We start from the raw sequence: 16,574 nt of genomic DNA on the forward strand, positions 1-16,574 counted from the left end.
ACACACACACTGACTCCCGTCCCCTCCCCCTCCCCCTCCCCCCCCCCCCCCACCACACACATACGCACACTGCAGAGCGTGTTTGAGGACGATGTGCGGGATGCATTCGTGAACTGCATGGCAAGTGCTTCACGCCACACAGAGACCACCTTCGTTGATCTCGGCATCTGCCTCTCCGACTGCCCCGACATGGAACCAGGATCTTCTTTTGAGGACATGAAGGCCATTGTTGCCTGCCAGTGAGTTTCGTGTCATGCATACCTGTACCTGTGTACTCGTGCTTGTCTGCGCTGTTTCAGCCATCATCCACCACGCTTCACGCACTGCGCATCACGCACACACTGCACCGCTTGTGCTCTCACTCATCCACGCCTGTCGCCACCCCCTTGGTGCGATCATGTTCACGTCATCCCGGCCACCACAACCATTCAATTAGCCGATTCTGCGCTTTCTCCACCGCGGACATGGACTGCAATGTCACCGTCACAACCACAACAACCACGACCACCGTGACCACCACGACAACAACCACCACCAACGCCACGACCACCACGACAACAACCACCACCTCCTTCACGGGCTGCGTTAATGACATGTATGAGCCCAACGACAGCCCACCCGGTGAAGTCACCATGGTTGGTGGAGGAGACAGCAGCATCTCTGCCGTGATTTGCGACGGCGAGGACGACTGGTTTGCCATCCCTGTGTGCAACGGCACCATCATCATCAAAGTGCTGTTCGACCACCAGACTGGCGACTTGGACATGGACCTGTATGATGATGGCGGCAGCCCGCTAACGTACTCCGCCAGCGCCACCGACAACGAGTGGATTGTATTCTCCCACGAAGGCGCCAACTCGACCGTGTTTCTTGACGTGTACGGCTACGAGGGCGCTTCTGCCCCCTACACCATGCAGACGACGCTGCTGTGCGGGGAGCTGTCGTGCCTGACAGACGACTACGAGCCCAATGACTCGCAGCTGGCGGCGGCGAATCTCGGCAACGAGACGACGCAGGCGCTCGCGACCGCTTGCTCGGGCAATGACGACTACTACGAGGTGGCCGTGTGCCCGGGAGGCGCGCTGTTTGTGAGTCTGTGGTTCAATGGCGACGATAGCGACTTGGACTTCATCATCTACGACGAATTTGGAACGGAAGTTGCTTCGGCTGAGACAGAGGGCTGGCCAGAGACTGCTGCCTTGTTCAACACCAACGCCACAGAGGCAACGTACTACATTCTCGTCTTTGGCTTCGCTGGATCCGAGGCGCCATACCAGCTGGACGTGACAGTCAACTGTGACCCCGACTGCACCAGCGATGACTTTGAGCCGAACAACAGTCCGTCAAACCCCACTGTCATTGGCAGTAACGATGCCTTCAACGCCACCGTGTGCTACGGAGAGGAAGACTGGTATGCGTTTTTCCCTTGTGCCAATGGCTTCGCCAGCATCGACGTCTACTTCGAGGACGCTGTTGGCGACTTGGACGTGGTTCTCTTCGACTTTGAGGGCACCATCCTTGACGTCAGCGACACCTCGACCGACAATGAGCACGTGGAGTCCGTTACATACCCGGGCGAGGGCCCGCCCATGTTCGCCCTGGTGGTTGGTGCGCCTGGCGACAGCGCCCCATACGAGTTCATCATTTCCACTACCTGCTAACCCATTCCACCATGTTGCCAATGGTTCAATGTTGTGCGGTTCTGTGTGCGTGTGTACGTGTTTGTGTGCACGTAAATGAATGCTGTTTCTTACTTGAATGCTTGCTTGCTTGTCCTGCAGTGTCTTTGTGGGCATCCGACTGTCGTTCTTCATGGTCTTCTTTTGTGCTCATGATGTCAACGCTTGCTTTATGATGACTTGAATCAATTGCTTTTTTCGGTTATTTTTTTTTTTTTTCGTTGTGTTACATGGTGCTCTTGCACCTCACCTTGTTGTGTTCGCTTCTGTGTGTATGTTTGATGTGGTGCGGCTGCTCGGCCCATCATCACATGCATCAATACATGGGGTAAACCACACACACGTGCAACTGCATGCACTCGAGACGGAGACACATCACATCACGTGTGATTGCTCTGATCAAAGCGGTTGTTGGAGATGTGAACCATTTACTTGAGGACTTCAGCAGAAACTCAATCAAACGCACGTAGGTAAAGCCAAGCAAAGTGAGATGAACACGAACCCACACACACAGACACACACACACAGATGAGAGCTATTTTCTCCTGCGGCGGCGAAGCATCATGGCCTCGGGCTGGCGGCGTTTGCGGTTCTTGACGTTGACGACATCGTAGTAGTTCATGGCCGGGCGCTTGCTGGTGGTCATGCGTTTGTCCTTTGGACCACGGCGGCGACGGCGACTGTCGTCATCATCATCGTCATCGTCGTCAACAACACGCTTGCCGCCACGTGTCTCAACGGTCCAGCCCTTGTGTGTTGAGGCCGCTCGCCGCTGTTGTTGTTGCTGCTGCTTCTTGCTTCCCTTCGCTGCCTTCTTCTCCTTCTGTTGCTTGGGCTTCTTCATCACTGTCTCCTCTTCCTCTTCCTCTTCCTCGTCATCATCCTCAGCAGTAACATCCTCCTCTTCCCCTTCCGCTTCTTCCTCCACATCATCATCATCATCACCACCGTCGGCATCGTTGTCATCCGCCGGCACGGTGCTGTCCTTCACCTCAACTGCCTCTGTCGCTGCCTCTTCATCGCCATTGCTTGCATCCAAGTCATCCCAATCGGGCAAAGCTTCCTCTTCCTCTTCATTCTCCTCCTTGTTTCCGGCTGCCTCTTCCTCTTCCTGCTCCTTCTCTTCACCGTCTCCATCCTCCACCGCCGCCTCGTCCTTCTCCTCACCCTCGGGCAGCAGCGCCGCGCCGTGCAGGTCAACCGCATCAAACTTCGCCGTCACCTGCATCCCCTCGATTTTCTGGTGGTGGTGGTGGTTGATCACGTGCAAGTTGTTGGTGATGCGAGTTAGGGTGAATGTTGCACACTTAATCCCTTCACGAAGACCACACACACACACACACACACATATAAACACATACACATACACACACATACAAACACACGCACGCACGCACAAAACACACCTGTGTGACACCAAAGTTGTTGGTGGAGACGTCCTTGTTGTACTCGGGGTTGTCTGGGGGCATGATGAAGTAGGGCAGGCGCCCGCGCTGCCAGTCCTGCAGCACGATGCGCGCAACCTGTTGACACCAGCGGCACGAGCAGGACAAGGCGTCACGCTATGCACTTGCAGCTTGGCAAACAGTGCAGATTAAGTGCGCCCACGATTCCACGCATATCAACGCACCGCGGAGACGTTTGGATCGCCGCCCTTGAGGAGTTTGCCCGTCTTCTTGGCAAGCTGCTCAAGAAAGTCAATGTGCGTGTTCCTGTCAAGCGCGTGACCCATACAATGCAGCGCACGACACAGGAGAATAAGTGAATACGACGCGGAGAGTTCGCTGTGGCGCACAGCTGGCACCCAATGGCATGGCGCCGCTCCGCGACACACAAACCAATAAGTTTACACACACACACACACACACACACACACACACACACACACACACACAAACACACACATACAGAGCATGCGCACCAGTGCTCGATGCCGTAGACGCGGTTGATGTAGATGCGGCGGGCGCGCTCGAGGACGGCGGGGATGTAGTCCTCTGGCGCTTGCACGTGCTCCAGACGCACCACACCCTTCAGGATGATGTTGGCCTCAGAATCCTCGCTGGGCGGCACCACACCGGGGCAGTCAATGAGGTAGATGCGGCCCGTCAGGCGCACGTATTGCCACACTTTCGTCTCGCCAGGGATGGGCGCGGTCTTGCACGACTTCTGCCCCATGATGGTGTTGATGATGGAGCTCTTGCCAACATTTGGATACCCAATAAAGCCCACGCTGATCTGCTGCTTGTCCTTGTGCAGCTGCATGTGTGTGTGTGTGTGTGTGTGTGTGTGTGTGTGTGTGTGAGGCGGGTGAGAGGTGAAGAGGAGACAGGGGGGGGGCGAAAGCTCCCGAGCGATCAAAGGGCAACGGAAGTGACAGGCACGTGAACACACACACACACACAACACACACACACACACGCTTGTGCGACGTACAAATGCAATTTGGCGAAGGAGTTGGATGAGGGATCCTTTGCCAAAGGAGTTGTTGATGCTGGCGTGGAAGGCTGTTGGTCATGACAAGGGGAGGGGAACAATAAACATCACGTGCGATTGTTGTGAGCATCCCAGCCGAAACCAGCGAAGACCAGGCAAGACGGGACATGCCAGTGGACTTATCACGCCAAGACACGCTGCAACGTGAAACCTAGCATCACACACACCCACGTGCGCACGACATGTACATTGCGTACATGCTACAGATCATACATGCACATGCATATGCACGCGAAAAAACAAGGGCAACTGACCAAGCGTTGGGTATTCAGCGGAGAGGGACGCCACCCAGCGAACCTGAGACAGAGAATCGGGCAGCACGCAGAGACGCCCGGTAACATTGAAATGAGTCGTGCATCAGGTTGTTTGCATACGTTTAAGAACAAGCTTGGCCATGCACGCGTGCGATCACGTCAAGACCCAATGCCACTCATGGAGGGAGTGCAGCGCACCGTTGACCAGGTTGGGACGAGATCGCATTTGTTGAGCACAAAGACGAGGTGCTTGTGGGGCTTCTCCTTTCTGAGGTAGTTCTCCACGTGCTCGGAGCGGGTGCCCATCGGGTCGCGCGCATCAAGCACCTGTACACGGGCACAGCAGTGGCAGTGGTGCTGAGAAGAAAGGGGTCTGTTGTGTGCACGCACAGATACAGCAGTGGGGGGGGGCGGCCTGGGCACAAGAATGCCATGGCTGTTTTGGTACCTGAACAAGGACGTCCGATGCGTCAATGACTTTGTACAGCTCCGACCAGATGCGCTTCGATTGGCCAGCACCAAAGATCCAATCGCGCGCGCACTCGCGCTCGCCTGCACACACATACATACGTGCTGGTGAGTATGAGGAGCAAGCGTCTGCTGACACGTCGCGCAGGGGCAAACTAGTTGAAGTACATGTACATCCTCACGCCCATACACACACACTCTCTCTCTCGCATACACCTCCAACACACACACACAGTCTCTCTCTCCTCCTCACACAAGAAAGCCCACCTGTCTCTTCCTGAACAAGGTCCCTGTCCTTTGAAGCATCGTAGCTCTCGTGCTTCTCCTCAGATGCCTGATCACGTCAGGCAAAGAGGAGCAGGCGCAGTCACCATGAGCAACACTGGATAGAAAGACACACACACACAGACACACACACACGCACGCATGCATACACGCACGCACACACACACACACAGACACACACACACGCACGCATGCATACACGCACGCACACGCACGCACAGAAACACGCACACACACACAAACACGCACGCACACGCACACTCAATGCATCACTTACGCGTGCGAGGTCGGCCATGTTCTCGACGCTGATCTTTGGGCGTTTGCGCTGCGACTTGGGCCCAAACGTGGCCTCAAAGGGCTCCGTGCTGAGCATCCTGGTGTTGGTTGTCTCAGGCATGTCGCGCAGCAGGGACATGGGTAGCTTCTTCTGGTGCATGACAAACGTGTACGGATCCCGCTTTGCCGTGTTCATGGCCTCGCGGAACTCCTCCAGCTGCTGCTGTCCGATGACGCGGGTGTTGCCAAACCACCTTCGGTTGGGCTCAATCTGTTCAACCACAGGCAGAAGCATGGAGGCGAGTGGACCATGTGGGGTGCAGGGACAGTGCACGGGGAAGTGGGTGGTGGGCGAGTGAGTGAGTGAGCGCATCATTCATACAATACATCAGCAGTGCGTGTGTGGACGCAGACTTCACTCATGGACACTCAACTTCTCACAAGTGCACAGTTTACGCACACACACACACACGCGCGCGCACACACACGCACACACACACGCGCGCGCGCACACAAGCACCCACACATACCCGCGCCATGGTGCCAGACGAGACGGAGGACTGGAAAGGTGCTGCACGAATGATCTGCAGACAGCCAGCCAGAGTGTTGGTTTAAGTGAGGCGTGAGTTCGTTCAATAACGCACCTACATGGCATTGGGGGTTAGGATCCCTCGCAGATGCCTTGCAATCACACACAAAGCAACTCGATCACACACGCACACAGCAAATACGCAATGCATATCCAAGCCATGTTACCTTGCCCTTGCTGTTTCGGATGGCCTTGCCGCCGCTCTTGTACATGGCCAACCGGTTGACGGTTGTGCGTGTGCGCACATTGTGGCCAGGGCTCTTGTTGGAACGATCTACAAATGATTCGCAAGCGGCTTGCATGAGTCTCATCAAAGCAACCAAAGCAACGAGAATGGGGGGGGGGAGCGGCATGCACAGGGAAAAACAGGCAGCACGCGCAGACAGACGGTGCCAAAAAGAAAGAAAGAGACAGAGAGAGAGACAGACAGAGAGAGAGACAGAGAGAGACAGAGAGAGACAGAGACAGACAGACAGACAGACAGACAGACAGACAGACAGACAGACAGACAGACAGACAGACAGACAGAGACAAAGATATAGAGAGAGAGGGAGCGCACGCGCACGCAAACAAATCTACACATGCACAACCATCTACACATCTACACCCACACAAACATATCGACACACCCGGGTTTGTGCTGCTCTTGCTCTTGGAGATGCGGCCCTGGAACTTGACCTTGTTCTTGAGGTTTCCGCCCATGGCTGCGGTTGGTCGGTGGATGGGTGCGTGTGTGCGTGTGCGTGTTGTGTCTGTTGAGGCAGCGGGCACACGTGGGGAAAAGGCAATTTTGACCTTGGACAAAGTTAATTTTGCCGTTGCCAAAGAGGTTGCCAACCAGTCAGCCAAGACAACAACAGGCAACAACACAAGACAAGCAAGCAAAGAGCAGCATGGCAGATGAGGCAGGCGATGCGGTGATGGAGGAGACAGTGCAGGAGACGACAAAAGGTGTAGAGGCAGAGCAGGACCCCACAGAAGAGAGCGGAGAGCAAGAGCAAACACAGCAGCAGGAGGGCCAAGAGCAGCAGGAAGAGGCCAAGCCAACCGATGACACAACAACGGAGGCAGAGGCAGGCGATGAAGCATCCAACAACGAAGACAAGCAGGAGTCAGACCAAGCGCCCGGCAGTGCAGCAAACACAACTGGCTCTGAAGATGATGTACAGGCCGATGAAGACACAGCAGTTGAGGCAGCAGGCGACGCTAGTGCAGTCGTTGAGCCCCCTCACACAGCATCCCAGGAGGAAGGAGAAGCAAAGGAAGAAGAGCAGCAAGAGCAGCAGCCAGAGGAGGAGCAGCAGCAAGAAGACGCTGACGAAGACGCTGAAGAAGAGGGGGTGAGCAATCTGGCAAGCGCACAGACAGAGGACGCTGCCAAGGATGGAGAGGATGCGGCAGGCGGGCGAACATCGTCAAGCACGGACCCCATCGACGCGCAGCCCATCACCTCTGCGTCACTCCTGGATAGCGAATCACAGTATCAAACATCGGAAATGGGCACCGACCCCATCCAGTCTCTTGGTGCGTGCCCTGTCTATGCATCTGTGTGTGTGTGTGTGTGTGTGTTTGTGTGTCTGGCTATCTGTGTGTGTGTGTGTGTGTGTGTGTGTGTGTGTGTGTGTGTGTGTGTGTGTGTGTGTTTGTTTTGTCTGTGTGTGTTTTTGTTTTGTCTGTGCCTGTGTGTTTGGTTCTTTGTTTGTCTGTGCCTGTGCGTATGTGTTGGTGTCTGTATTGGAGATATGTGCTCAAACACAAAATATGCACACATTGTGTATGTGTGTGTGTCGTTGACACCGATACTTGGATCAGCCCTCATGCAACGTCTTGTTCTGCCGTCCATCGCGCGTGTTGTTTACTGACAGATGGCCGGGAAGCATCTGCCAGCGTGGGCAGCTACGACCGCCTCAAGGACCTGCATGCAGGACACAAGCGCTACAAAGTCCCACGGCATCCACTTGTACGCGTCGCACAACCACATTCATCTCATTCCTGTTGCTGCTGGTTCCTGTCCTGTGCGCTTGCGACCGCGACGCGGTACCTTGCCGTCCTCACCTGGTGTGCTAACACGCTGTTCTCTTCTTGCACTTCCTGCAATACGGCGGGTTGATAGGACCTCAACTGGGCCTTTGGCTTCAACACCTCCAACCCCACCGTGCATCTCATTGAAGATGGCACCCGCTCCGTACGTGCTGCTGTTTGCTTGCTTTGGCTTGGTTTGCTGGCCTGGGTGTGTGTGTGTGTGTGTGTGTGTGTGTGTGTGTGTGTGTGTGTGTGTGTGTGTGTGTGTATGTCTATCTCCCCTTCCCTCCCTGCCTCTGTATCGGTATTGCTTTCGCACAGTGTCATGTGTCGAGCGCGCTCTCCTCCTCAATCGCCTTTTCTATCAACTGTTTTCGTTCATATCGTGCCTCACACCCGCCATCACCCATCACCAACCATCCCTACACTCCCCACCCGCTCGACGTGGCCAGGATGTTGTGTTCTGCTCGGGCCATGCAGCCGTTGTGCTGCACAAATCTGCCGGCGACCAATCTATTCTCCTCGGGCACAGATTCGCAATCACAACGTCGTGCGCAAGGTGCTGCCGCTGCTGCTACTGTTGGTGTGAACACGAGCGAGCGCAAGCTGTTCGTCGTCGTGCGGGGTTGACGGGTGGTCACCAACGCATGTGTGTGTGTGTGTGTGTGTGTGTGTGTGTGTGTGTGTGTGTGTGTGTGTGTGTGTGTGTGTGTGGAATGTGGCTCACGCGACAAGCGCTTTGTTTCGTTGTGGTTCTGGTGCTGTTGTGCAGTGGGGACGGCAAGTGGCTTGCGACAGCTGATGCCGGCGATGACGCAACGCTCATCGTCTGGGACACGGCAACCAATCTCCCCATTCGCACCTACTTCAAGGACCAGGTGTGTGTGTGTGTGTGCTCGTGCGTTCGTGCGTGCGTGTGTATGTGCGTGTGCGTGTGCGTGTGTGTATGTGTACGTGCTCGTGTGCTCGTATGTGTGTGTATGTATACGTGCTCGTGTGCTCGTATGTGTGTGTGTGCTCGTTTGTGTGTATGTATACGTGCTCGTATGTGTGTGTGTGCGTGCGTGCGTGCGTGAGCATGGTGGTTGCCATTGTGCCAATGCTGTTGACTTCTCAACAACACAGCGCAGTTTGTTTGCGAAGAGGAATCGGAACACCAACACTCACCCGCGCGTCCGTGCATGTGTGCATGTGTACAGATTGGACTTGGTGTGCAGGCGGCGTGTTTTTCGCACGACGCCTTGTTGCTCATCGTCGTCATCACCAAAGAGGACGGAAGGTAGTGACACGTCTCTTCCACACAATGCACACACAATGCAAAAGCACACACACAAGTTATTTGCGCACTTGCATACACAGCTGTTAATCGCTGCCGCAACACCACCACCTGCTCACCCCACCCTCACGATTTGCTTTCCACCGCCAGCCAACAAGCGCGTGTGTTCGAGTGGACGAATCCCGACGCAACTGCGCCGGTGGCCAGTGCTGATCTGGATGCTCTGTCCACTCCCATCGTCTCCGTCACCGCACATCCAACCGCAGCCAACCGGGCCGTCGCAAACACCACAAACGAGGTGACAGCCACAGCCACGCTCTTGTGTGTGTGTGTGTGTGTGTGTGTGTCTGTGTCTGTGTCTGTGTCTGTGTCTGTCTGTTTGTCTGTCTGTCTGTCTGTCTGTCTGTCTGTATCTGTGTGTGTGTGTGTGTGTGGATGGGTGCGTGAACAAGACTGGAAGATGAGATTTGCCGGTCCCCAACTGACGATGTGCTTGTCCCTCCACCTCCACACGAAACACCACCACCACCTCCTCCATCAAGGCGTTGTTCCTGTCGTGGGCATCAGACGAGCTGGAGGTGCAGACAATTGCAAACGAATCCAAAGCGCGGCTCACCGCATCGGCCTTCCTTCCCGTAAGCCGGGCGTGTGCATACATTGGGTTGTGCTGCGTTGTGACTGCCCTGCGTTGCAGTGCCCTGCACTCTGCTGTGTTGTGTTGTGCTTGTCCTACGCTATGTTGCGTTTGTGCTGTGACTGCACGTGTCGTCTGCTCATGTCACGACAACACCCCATCACGCTACCACTCGTTTTGCCTCCACTCCACAGGACGAGCTGACGGCAGTGTCGGGCAACGTCGCCGGAGAAGTGATTATGTGGAGCCGCACTGCTGCCGACCAGCCGTACAGCCAACTCAAGAGGATACAGGCCTCCCCTGCTGCCGTCAACACGCTCTGCCTCACCCCAGACAGCCGCTTCCTGGTCAGGCGGCTCATTGTGTGTGCGTGTGTTTGTATGTGTGTATGTGTGTGTGTGTGTGTGATATGCATGAGTTTGCGTGAAACTCGCTGTGACAGCCCTGCGCCTTCACGCTCGCCCTTACCCCCAACAATACACCACTACCCAACCCACCACAACACCACACACACACACACACACACACACACACACACACACACACACACACACACACACACACACACACACACACACACACACACACACGCACGCACGCACGCACGCACGCACCATGGCCTGCTGCAGGTGCTTGGGTGCGGGGACGGGTGTGTGCGCTGCTTCGACCACCAGTGCCGCGCGCTCGGGTGGAACGAGGATCTGGAGTCTGGCGCCATCACCGCCATTGCATTTGCAACCGCTGCTGCTGATGATGATCTTGCCCACCTCTTCGCACACGACGACCACTCCCAGCCCACGCCAGAGACATTCTCCCAGGCGGTCAGTTGCGCGCCTTGCGTGTCCTTGTGTTTGTGTGTCTGTGTCTGTGTATATGTGTGTGTGTGTGTGTCCTTGTGTGTCCTTGTGTATCCTCGTGCATGCCCTGGCGTGTGTCGTTGTGCGTATCCTTGTGCGTGTCCTTGTGTGCGTTCCTTTGAGATTTGAAGTTGCGATTCTTGTGCGCTGCACACACAAATTGCGATCGCGTGTATGCTAGCGTCATCGCCTCTGCTGACAGTTGTGTTTTTCCATGTTTGTCACGGCAGCTGCCAAACTTCGTTGTGAGCACATCCGAGGGCCTCATTGTCAACATCATCACGGGCGCCGAGTTCATGCCCACGGTACGTCGGCACTGGTGATGGTGACAGTTGCGGTGGTGGTCACGGTGGTGGTGATGATGGTGCGTGGGGTGCATGGGATGCGTTGTGGTTTGTCTTGACAGAACCACGACAATCACTGCCCGAACTTCATGGACTCATTTTCCTCCCTCCCCCCTCCATCTCCATCTCCAACTCGCTATTCGCATCACCATCACCGCTACCGCGTGTCAGGTTGTGTTGAATTCCCACACCGCCGGCATCACGGACATTGCCGTGCACCCGTCCAGCGCGATGATGGTCTCGGCCAGCAGCAACGGCGCTCTGCAAATCTGGAACTACGAGAAGGGCGAACACATCCTTACCCGCACCATCGCCAGCGTCACGCCAACCGTACGTCTTGCTCGCTGCTGCCGCTGTTGACAACCTTGATGGTTGTTGATGATGATTTACATGGAGTGCTGAATAGTTGGCGTGGTGGTGGTCACCTGGTCAAATGAGGTGTTGCTCTGTACCTGTGCCCTCACGCATCACATCACACGATATCACATGACATGACGTCACACCACATCACGTCGCGTCAGGCGCTGGCATTCAGTCGAGACGGGCACACGCTGGCCATCGGGTACGAGAACGGGGTGGTTGACTTTCGCGATGCGATGACGCTGGACCTGATTACGGACAGCACCACCATCCCCGCAGCAAACGCCGCTGTTCTCCAGGTCGCATTTGCACACACAAACGAGTTTGCAGCCGCCGCTTTCGCCGATTCCGCAGTCGGCCTCTTCAAGGTGCGCGCTGTGTGTGTGTGTGTGTGTGTGTGTGTGTGTGTGTGTGTGTGTGTGCTTATGTGTGTGTGTGTGCTTATGTGTGTGTGTGTGTGCTTATGTGTGTGTGTGTGTGTGCTTATGTGTGTGTGTGTGTGCTTGTGCTGGCAAAGTTGAAGCCAAGCAATCGTGACAATTTCGACATACCCTGTGTGCGTGTGTGCGTAGATTGAGCCTGCGGACTTTGAGAGCCCGTGGGAACTTGTTGGGCGGAGCAAAGCGCATGTGGGGGGCGTGACGCAGGTCTTCTTTGAGGAATCTGAGGACTCGAAACACAGGTGCTGTCTGTTCTCCATCGGCAAGGTAGGCGAGGTTTTGTGCAGGTTGCAGGAGTCTCTCAGGTGCATTGCTGTCCTCTTGTCAGATTGTTGCCGTTTGCATTGAAGTTGCTGCTGATGGCTAGGCTCTTGGTCGTGTTGCTTTATGTGTTGGGAGCCCTTGATGTCGCCCGTGTTGGGATCTGCAGCCATCCAACCCCCAACTCACCCGCGAATGCAATTCCTTTGCTGACAATTGACTTCCCCACACGTTGCAGGATGGAATGATGGTGTCGTATGATCTCGACAGCACATTCGACACTCAACTGCAGATCCACGAGCCCAGGCTGCGCCTCGCTCAAGGTACAACCACTTGGGTGTGTGTGTGTGTGTGTGTGAGTGTGTGTGTGTGTGTGTGTGTGTGTCGGTTGGTGGTTGACACGGTATCCTCGCCTCGCAGCTCTGTTCATGGTTTTTCATGCGTGTATATGTGTGCGTGCGTTGGGCAGGGACGTATCCGCTGGCGATGACGGATTACACGAGCAAGCACGATGAGGAGTTTAGGATCACGGTATGCTTGCAAGCATGTGTTGTCCAGAACATCAGCAGCGTGACCAACACAGCGCCTTGCTGTTTTGTTACGCTTCCGTGATGACGCGGCTGTGCCCGACTGAACATCTCACTTTGTGTGTGTGTGTGTGTGTGTGTGTGTGTGTGTGTGTGTGTGTGTGTGTGTGTGTGTGTGTGTGTGTGTGTGTTTGTCCACTCAGGCGAATGCAGACTACAAGCTGAAGCTGTACAACAAGAGCACGAACATGTGTCGTGCGACGCTGCTTGGTCCCATTTACGGCGATCCCGTGCGTCACCTCGTGCAAGTGCCCAAGCACCCCGACCACCTCAACCACCAGATTATTGCGTTTGCAAACTCAGACAAAGTCAGTATGTGTGTGTGTGTGTGTGTGTGTGTGTGTGCCTGTGTGTGTGTGTGTGTGCGTGTGTTTGTGAGTTTGTTAGTTTGTTTGTTGGGTTCTTGAACATTTAGAGCTGGGGTGCTTTCGGTGCGCACATACATGTGTGTGTGTGAACGCAAATGTTGCACATGCGTGAATTATGCGTGCCGCCCTCACCTTCTTTCTTCTTTCTGTACACACGTGTTGCAGGTTGGTCTGTGTCTGGCGCCTGTGGACGGCAACCCGCACCGCTACATCGCCATCCTCGCCCACCCAGACGAGGTTGCAAGCACCAGCTAGTGCCGTGTGCGATCATCTTGAGGCGTGTCTGGATGTATGCATGCATGCATGTCGTTCATCGCGGCGATGCTTTCTTTGCCCATGCATCATGTTGCCACTAAACCATACAGCGTCGTTCCCTTCCTGCTTTGTTCAGATCACGTGCTTGCGTGTGTCGCATGACGGCAAATTCCTTTTCACAGCCGGCGCCAATGCAGGATCCGTGCATATGTGGCAGGTGTGTTTGTGTGTCTCATGCTGCGACAACGGTTTAGCCTGCGCGCATCCTCGAACACACACACACACACACACACACACACACACACACACACACACACACACACACACACACACACACACACACACACACACACACACACACACACATGCACGTATTCTCACGCTCGCAACTCACACCATCTTCCTCCCCCCCCCCCTTCTCTGTTGTCGAAACCAGCTGAACCCTGCTGTGCTGGCGGCGACGGTGCAGACGCGCCCGCAGGGGATGGATGCGCTGTACGAGCTGGTGGAGGGCGGACGTGATGGCGATCTCATCAACGACATGAAGGAGTACTTCTACTACGCCCAGATCCGCAGACACGGCATCACCTCCATGGCCCCTCTCCAGGTGCGCTGCTGTGTGCATGTGTCTGTGTGCATGTCTCTGTGTGTCTGTCTGTGGGTCTCGGCGTGTGTCTGCCTGCCTGTCTGTCTATCTGTTTTTCGTTTGTTTATTCGTCCATGCCACTGCACGTCTGTCGACATCCCTTCGTGTTGTTCTCTTCATCCCCCCCCGCCTCCAATTGGCTGATTAACTCCAACCCACACCATCCCCCCTCCCATCCCACACCATCCCCCCCCCTCCCATCGCCACAACGTCAACACCATCGTGCACACGGCTCCAGGCGTCGGATACGCTGCCGCTGGAAGACGTCCCAGATGTGCTGCGCGCTGTAGGATTCTTCCCAACGGAGCACCAGATTGCGGTGAGTGCTACAACCACAGCAACAACACCAACAGTAGCAGCAGCAGCAGTATCTATTGCTTTGCGGTTTTGCTCACTGTGTTGTCCTGCACACGTGCGCGCGTGACCAAATTGGAGGTTGCATGTTCGTGCCATGGGCTCTGCTGTTGCTTTCCAGCTTTTGGTTCCCCATCATGGACTGTACTCATTCTGTGCTCGGATGTGTTTGTGTGTATGTGCGTGTGTGTGTATGTGCGTGCGTGTGTGTGTGTGTGTGTTGTGCAGGAGATGAACAACGAGATCAAGTTCAAGGACTACTTCACGACGCGGGAGTACAAGACGACTGTGGACCTTGACGACCTGGTGACGCTCCTTGTGAACCATCGCCCTGCACTTGGCCTCGCCCCCTCGGACCTGCACGAGGCGTTTGCAGCGCTGGTGGCTGAGGGCGACGGCTCGCTCGACTCGGCCGCGTTCTACGAGCTGCTGCAGGAGGTTGGCGACCGCATGACGGAGGATGAGCTGGCGCGGTGCCTGGCGTCGCTCCTGGGGGACTCGCGCTTTGACGAGGCCTTGCCGCCACGCATTGACGCAGACGTCTTTGCCGAGGAAATTGTGGGCTTTGAGGTGTGACACTTTGTGCGTGTCTGTGTTGCGTGCGTGATGTGATGTGACTTGGCGTGTACGTGCGTGGTGTTGCTTGCTTGTGTTTGCGTGCGTGGTGTTGCTTGCTTGTGTTTGCGTTTTATTTGAGGTTGTTGTGTGTTGCGTTCTCTCATCATCAGTGTTGTGCTTCGTTCTTGCGCTGGCCATGTGCACGTGGGGACGCGTCATCAGTAAACCACTCCTTGAATGTACTGAGCTGAACGATTTACATTAATGTAATGGGACGCGATGTGACACGCGATGTGACAAACGATGGCATGTCGCGTGAGCACAGGCGCCAGCACGCCGAAGGGCGATCCATGGCAGGTGTGCCTGTGTAGTGTACATAGGGTAGCGGAGGGTCAAGAGTCGCTTACAAACAACAGCGTGGACACGCAACACGACCAAGGAGAAGGGTGGGTAACAAACAGCAGCTGATGGATGGATAGCAGCAGCCGGCTGAAAACACGTGACACCAGAAACACAGAGAGGGGCATCGCTTCGAAGCGGCAAACGCAGACCGGAAGGAGTTCAACAAACGCAAAACTCGAAGTTCATCAAACATTTCACCAAAACGATTCACCAGCGTAACCTCTCTGACAAGCGGCAGAACAAGGAAGGAAGGAAGGAATAAGACAGCACAAATGATGACAGGAGGAGTGGTAGCGAGAAGCAACGTGAAGGGAAGCAGCGTGAAGGGAAGCCACAGAGACGCATGGATCGTGTCAGTGGGCGTCTGCGAGGAGACTCGTGGTTGGTTAGGATGAGGAGGACGCGTTGGCGGCTTGTTGGCGGGCGGCATGTGTCTCGGCGTCAAGGCGGCGGAACTCCTCCATGCGCTTCTGCATCTGCTCCTTGTGGTGCTGTCGGTGGTGCTCCCTCTCGATGGCGACAAGCTCGCCTTCGCCAATGATCATCATGCCGCCAATGACGGGCACGAGCAGGCTGTAGGCCTTGAGGGCCGGGGTCAAGCGGCGATACCAGGGCGAGAACTTGTTCAGGGCAAGGGCAGCGAGGCCACCAATGCCCACGCCCCAGGCGGCGCCCTCCATGGCCCGCTTGAACGAGCGGCCGACGACGCTCTCGAGATGCTCCTCATCTACGACCTTCATGGCGCTGGTTGCTTGCTTGCTTGGTCTTGGTTCGAAGAAAGGCGGTGGCTGGTTAGTTGTGCTCTGGGGTTGGGGTGGCTGGGTTGCTGTGTGCGAGATTGATCCAATTGGCTTGCTTTGCTTGGTTGCTTGGCGTTGGCGTTGCGAGGAAAATGGATGCTGGTGGAGTGGAGAGGCGCACATCACAGTCAATCATCACATCACTGTTATTGCTTCGTTCCGCTGCTGCTTCCGCTTGCCTGCTGTTGCAGTTTGCGTCAGGGTTGTCGCGCTTGCATCAAAGGCAAGGCTGCCCCGAACTCGGCCGCGCCACACACAAAAAGAAAAGAGCAAACATCAGTGAAATGATATATCAATTTGATGGGATTTTAACTAATGCCCACATTTCCGTGTGTCGCCGTGTCGCGGTTTCCTCGGTGGCCTGAC

General features: G+C 55.5%; 4 protein-coding genes across 4 annotated transcripts in view; 2 read left to right on the plus strand and 2 right to left on the minus strand.

Moving 5' to 3' along the window:
- Nucleotides 1–1,668, plus strand: part of PTSG_06700 (uncharacterized protein) — a 3,740-nt gene extending 2,072 nt beyond the window's left edge. The window contains exons 6-7 of the mRNA XM_004992039.1: nt 76–239; nt 437–1,668. Of these exons, the coding sequence (XP_004992096.1) occupies nt 76–239; nt 437–1,661 (1,389 nt within the window). The 3' untranslated portion in view covers nt 1,662–1,668. The remainder of the gene's footprint in view (nt 1–75; nt 240–436) is intronic.
- A 420-nt stretch (nt 1,669–2,088) lies between these two features.
- PTSG_06701 (ribosome export GTPase) lies at nt 2,089–6,838 on the minus strand. The gene is made up of 13 exons (XM_004992040.1): nt 6,674–6,838; nt 6,212–6,318; nt 5,986–6,039; nt 5,457–5,726; nt 5,162–5,228; nt 4,875–4,978; nt 4,625–4,753; nt 4,427–4,469; nt 4,113–4,183; nt 3,601–3,935; nt 3,310–3,391; nt 3,086–3,202; nt 2,089–2,919 (listed from the first exon to the last, which is right to left on the minus strand). Exons 1-13 carry the CDS (start codon nt 6,744–6,746, stop codon nt 2,215–2,217), a joined length of 2,157 nt encoding a protein of 718 aa, XP_004992097.1. The 5' UTR covers nt 6,747–6,838; the 3' UTR covers nt 2,089–2,214.
- Nucleotides 6,839–6,863: 25 nt separating this feature from the next.
- PTSG_06702 (uncharacterized protein) lies at nt 6,864–15,128 on the plus strand. Its single transcript, XM_004992041.1, has 22 exons — nt 6,864–7,568; nt 7,910–8,004; nt 8,158–8,229; nt 8,519–8,625; nt 8,839–8,944; nt 9,266–9,345; nt 9,493–9,640; nt 9,885–9,977; nt 10,171–10,323; nt 10,606–10,797; nt 11,064–11,138; nt 11,349–11,507; nt 11,699–11,905; nt 12,110–12,244; nt 12,477–12,561; nt 12,708–12,769; nt 12,969–13,133; nt 13,359–13,430; nt 13,585–13,665; nt 13,885–14,055; nt 14,333–14,413; nt 14,677–15,128. Exons 1-22 carry the CDS (start codon nt 6,938–6,940, stop codon nt 15,022–15,024), a joined length of 3,318 nt encoding a protein of 1,105 aa, XP_004992098.1. The 5' UTR covers nt 6,864–6,937; the 3' UTR covers nt 15,025–15,128.
- Nucleotides 15,120–16,503, minus strand: PTSG_12476 (uncharacterized protein). Its single transcript, XM_004992042.1, has one exon. It carries the CDS (start codon nt 16,329–16,331, stop codon nt 15,795–15,797), a length of 537 nt encoding a protein of 178 aa, XP_004992099.1. The 5' UTR covers nt 16,332–16,503; the 3' UTR covers nt 15,120–15,794.
- Nucleotides 16,504–16,574: the final 71 nt, after the last annotated feature.

The sequence above is a fragment of the Salpingoeca rosetta genome (assembly GCF_000188695.1).
Source record: "Salpingoeca rosetta unplaced genomic scaffold supercont1.17, whole genome shotgun sequence".
NCBI classification, from domain to species: domain Eukaryota; class Choanoflagellata; order Craspedida; family Salpingoecidae; genus Salpingoeca; species Salpingoeca rosetta.